Source organism: Ipomoea triloba, chromosome 13, assembly GCF_003576645.1.
Source record: "Ipomoea triloba cultivar NCNSP0323 chromosome 13, ASM357664v1".
Taxonomy (NCBI): domain Eukaryota; kingdom Viridiplantae; phylum Streptophyta; class Magnoliopsida; order Solanales; family Convolvulaceae; genus Ipomoea; species Ipomoea triloba.
Window position 1 is genome coordinate 30,087,088 of NC_044928.1, and position 4,802 is coordinate 30,091,889.

At 36.8% G+C, this 4,802-nt stretch overlaps 1 protein-coding gene across 1 annotated transcript; it reads left to right on the forward strand.

Annotated features, from left to right (window-relative positions):
• Window positions 1–3,264: 3,264 nt before the first annotated feature.
• Window positions 3,265–4,600, forward strand: LOC116003180 (transcriptional regulator SUPERMAN-like). Its single transcript, XM_031243343.1, has 2 exons — window positions 3,265–4,048; window positions 4,461–4,600. The coding sequence occupies exon 1, from the start codon at window positions 3,333–3,335 to the stop codon at window positions 4,005–4,007; it is 675 nt and encodes a 224-aa protein (XP_031099203.1). The 5' UTR covers window positions 3,265–3,332; the 3' UTR covers window positions 4,008–4,048; window positions 4,461–4,600.
• The last annotated feature ends 202 nt before the right edge of the window (window positions 4,601–4,802 follow it).

Consider the following 4,802-nt stretch of genomic DNA (forward strand, 5'->3'; position numbering starts at 1 on the left):
TGGCCTTGACAATATGCGGTATAACTAATTAAATAGCTAGTATTTAATTTTCCTTATACTAATTAAGCTGGTGTTAAGCTCCAAACTTAAGGACCTGACCGCTCTTGCCTAGAGATTAGTAGATGACGTAAATCGCGGGATGTGCTTCTGGTCTAAACGTCTTCAAATGATTGTACACTAGTACTCACAACAAGACAAAATATATACCTATTTTTTAAAATCTGAGTAAGATTCGAACTCTACACCCTAGACTGCTAGCAATTAACTTTAATTTTTGGTTGTTGAGAGAAATAGAAAGGAGGGTAGGAACAAATAGACAATATTAAACATACCTTTCCCCAACATCATATTTGTCATACATAAACACAGAAACCATTCATTATTATTTACTACAGAGGGAGAGATCAGAATGCAGTTAATAAGGCCTGAATATACATTTTGTATACTATGGGTGATCTCTGCAATTCCGGCTTTAATTTGTAAACTTTATTAATTACAAACCAGACATTATTAATAATCATGGAAGCTAGTGAGCAGTGTGTACATGTAATTGGCCAACAGTTGTCTCTCAGACATCACTAAATCTTGGAGCTAAACATGGTATGATCTTTTGTTTGTTTGGGTGGTTCTGTCGAAAACTTCTTTTCTACTTAGGAAGAAGAATGGAAACCAAATCTTGTGTTGGGTTTCACTGGGATTTCGTTTCTGGGTTTGAAATCTAAGCCGACCTGACCAACCACTCATTACCCATCATTACATTAGCATGCAAAAGCACTGAGCCATTCAACACTTTTAACTAAAAGCTAATCATACAACAACCCAAAAGTTGCTAATAACAATTGCGAAGTGGGTTGCTAATGTCTACTTGTAAAGTTGGAGAATGAAGCTTAATCATAGTAAGTTGTTGTTGTTCCCAAAAGGATGAATCTCCAATCTCATCGAGCTGAACACAGAGACTATATCTTTGCTTACTGTGCATAAAGAGCCCCTTCGGCAGACTCGATTCCGAGTCATTGTTCTCAAACTTCACCTTTGAGTGACCAACTCAGCTATCCATACGAGCTAATCATAGTCAAGTTGGTCGTACAGTTGGTTTGACAACCACAAGGTTTGAAGTTTGACTTTTCATTGGAGTTGTATATTGATTTGGATTGAATGGGTCAGCTATGAACAACCTAATTGGTTTATCTCCTTATGCTCCTTCTAGGATTACAAGGTAGACTTCACCCATAATGCCCTTCGGGTTATAGACTTTCTCGTAACCGAATCGGAATTAGTCTTGCAGTATTCATATAAGTTTTAAGTTACTGATGTATTTTACATATAATACAACCATGTATGTCATTCATGGTTGCATCCGGTACAATTGAAAATGATGATTACGGATAATACTTGGTACAATTATATATATGTCTAGGTCAATCGTATTGTGGATTTTACAACAAAATTTGAAAATAATTATTAGGTAATATTCAGTGTATTTAAGTCTGGTCAAATGCTTATGAATTGCTTTAAAGATTGAATAGAAATGCATCAATGATAATTTTCGATCAACTAAATATTTTTTATAAAATAAATTGAACTTTAATTTTAGTTGACACATTAACTTATATTGACTCTAATATAGGAAAATAGTGAAGTGATATATGCAGTCTTGAGAAGATACTTTCTTGAAATGTTCACATTTTCTTGGAAACTGACCATGACCTCAATAAAACAAAATATATACTAACATGATATGGCTAGGATGACTTTATGAATAAACTCTTTGACTAATGGTCACATACATGACTAAGCAGTCCACTTATCAACTCTCATTATACTCAAGATTTAGACAAGCACCTTGCTCCAAAAAGGTAGTTGGATTAGGTTATAAGTTTGATTTTTACTAACACCCTTTCGATCAAACCTTTGATACAAGATCTTTCTCTGATCTGTGGTTTGCGGACTACTACAGAAATAGGGTGTACTTAATGTACAAATCCTCGTGCGGTCCTACAGCCACTCACCATTAGTTACGCATAAATGCACCACAAAGTGTTCGGGAATGCACCAATATTGGAAAATAAATTAGATGAGAGAAAATAAAATTAAAGCAAAATGGGAAATCATTGGAGGGGGAAATAATGTACAGAAATGAAATTTGTCGTTATAAATGATGAAGGTATTGGAAATGTAAAGAAGAAATGTGTATAATGACATAAAGACCAAACACAATACATCATAAAGAGCAGTGAGGAACATCCTCTGGAAATGTTTCCTAGAATTAGCAAAAGGCATAAGCTGGCAGTACAATGGTTCCAATTTTAGTAGTGGAGACACCAAAAATAGGAGACACTTCCTACCAAATGCACCCCATTCACATTTTCTTCTTCTGGCTTACAGATTTTTATGGCTTCTCATCTGCCTCCAATCACCTCACTCCCCTATTCCCCCCTGGCCCCACCTTACACCCATCCCTACCCATTAACTACAAATATTTTAATTGGTCCGATTTTAGGCATCCCCAATTGTGGATTTTGGTGTGGTTTTTGAGGAAGTCAAGCTTATGCATGTAGAGGAGAGGGAGGGTGAGGAAAGAGAAGATTTGGGTGCACACGTCAAGGACTTGATTTTTGGCAGTGAAGTGGGCCCCACCACAGCGAGGCAACTCGACTCGTGCTTCCAACCTACCCGAGTTCATCCATCTTCGCCCCCTTGCTGTTTCCAGGTTTATTCTAACCTTTCCTAGGTTAATTTCCTGATTATTTACCTTTCGTGCGTATTGTATTTTTCTCAATTTTCTTAGGATTTTCAAGAATATTCTCCAACACTTAACTGTAATTATCCCCTATGTATTGAATTAATCTTAGCTTGTAGTATATATATGTGGTTTTTCCTAATGTGTCTATTGGTACGGGCTCGGTTACTTTTGTATTAGACACAACAAACATGATATGTTTAGTTGTATCAAATGCTATGGAGATACAACCCAAATAGCATATACAATAAATTGTGATTAGTACAAAAGACACCATGACACTCGACACCATAGAAAACTTTTATATATGATACTTTTTCCCAATCCCATGGCCTTTGGTCCTTCCTACCAGAAAATTAAAATAAAAAAGTCTGAAACATATAATATAATATATAATATATAAAACAGAATAGTAAGTTCCTTTTCAATTATACTCTAAAGTGGCCCCACCAAAAAAAAAAAAAAAACTCCTAAAAGTGATCTTACAACTTCTTATTTAATGTCCTAGATCTTCAAGTGTGGGTATGGGCTCTACATTTTAAACTACTTTTCTTGATCTCTGCTAGCTAGAGGGGCTATCTAAATCTACCCCATGAACAAAAAGGCTGGCATGGAGAGAAGCACTAATTGGAGAGGCAATGATGGAAGGAACAACATGAAAGACATCAACAAGCTTAGAGATTCATGGGGCCATCATCATCATCATCATCATCAATATGGCACCAGCCATGAATCTCTCCCCCCTCACAATAAAGAAAATGGGGATTTACTTGCAGCAGGGTTTTCATGGCCTCCAAGATCCTACACTTGCAGTTTCTGTAGGAGAGAGTTCAGATCTGCCCAAGCTCTTGGTGGCCACATGAATGTTCACAGGAGAGATAGGGCAAGGCTGAGACAATCCCCACCAAGAGAGGGTCAGTTCTCTTCTCTTCTCAATCTCAACCTTGCAGACCCTTCTGCAATAAACCCTAACCCTAACCCTAGCTGCTATACTAGTACTATTTCTTCACCCCCTTCTTCTCCTCCTAGAAAGCCACTCCCAGGTTTTGTGCCCACACTGCCCTTTGCTTCCTCTTCTGCTGAAATGGGGAAATGGACCAAAATAGAGGGCATCCCTGTCATGAAGAATATGGTGGTTAAAGGCTTCAAGAATGGGTTTGAGGTTCATCAAAACCCTGCAGCTTCTTTCAGTGATGAGGCTAAACTTGAGCTCAAAATTGGGTTCAAGGAAGATTTGGATTTGGAGCTAAGACTTGGATACACTTGAATGATCATTATCTCATCTGATGAGACCTTTTTTTCACTAAGGTATGCATCTTTGTGATTTCACTTGTGTCAATATCTTTACCATAAAAAAAAAAAAAAAAGAGATTACTGGTCGGGCAACCCTAACTAAGTTGGCCAGGCTATCATTGACTTGGTAACCACTGGGTTATTACCCGTTCTACTCTCAAATAGAGAGCGGTCTATTGGTTTTCTTGATTTGAGTCGGTCAGATATGGACAGCCTAGACTAGTTTACTCCCATATGGTCCTAAATAGTGGTTGCAGGTTTTCCTCGTCACTTAAAAAAAAGGGGATTATTACTTTATTAGAGTCATTTTGTGTCTGAACTTGACTGCCATTTTGTCTGTTCATCACCTGACTGCACCATGAACATTTTAACCTTATTTTAGCATCATCATCATTTCATCTGTGAGCTGAATTCAGATTCTTGACAGGGATGAAGTTCTGCGGAATGGAGATGAAAAGAAGACTCATTTCTAGCTAGTTATAATTTGGTTCAATTCCCACTAGTACATTTATATTCTCTCCTTCTGAATCTCCCATGTTAATGTAACATATAGTACTCTCATCATAGTATCAGTTTTATTATTTATATTATATTGTTTTCCCAAACATATTTATGTAGTCTGTTCTAGCTAGCACTTCAATTTATGTCTCATACTGCTAAAAGTTTCATTTGTTGTTACACAGTTTTAATTCCTTAATCCATTACATAGTTTTCACCAAAATTTTGCTTTTTTCTTTATGGGAATTTACAAAAGATGAGAATGATGTGT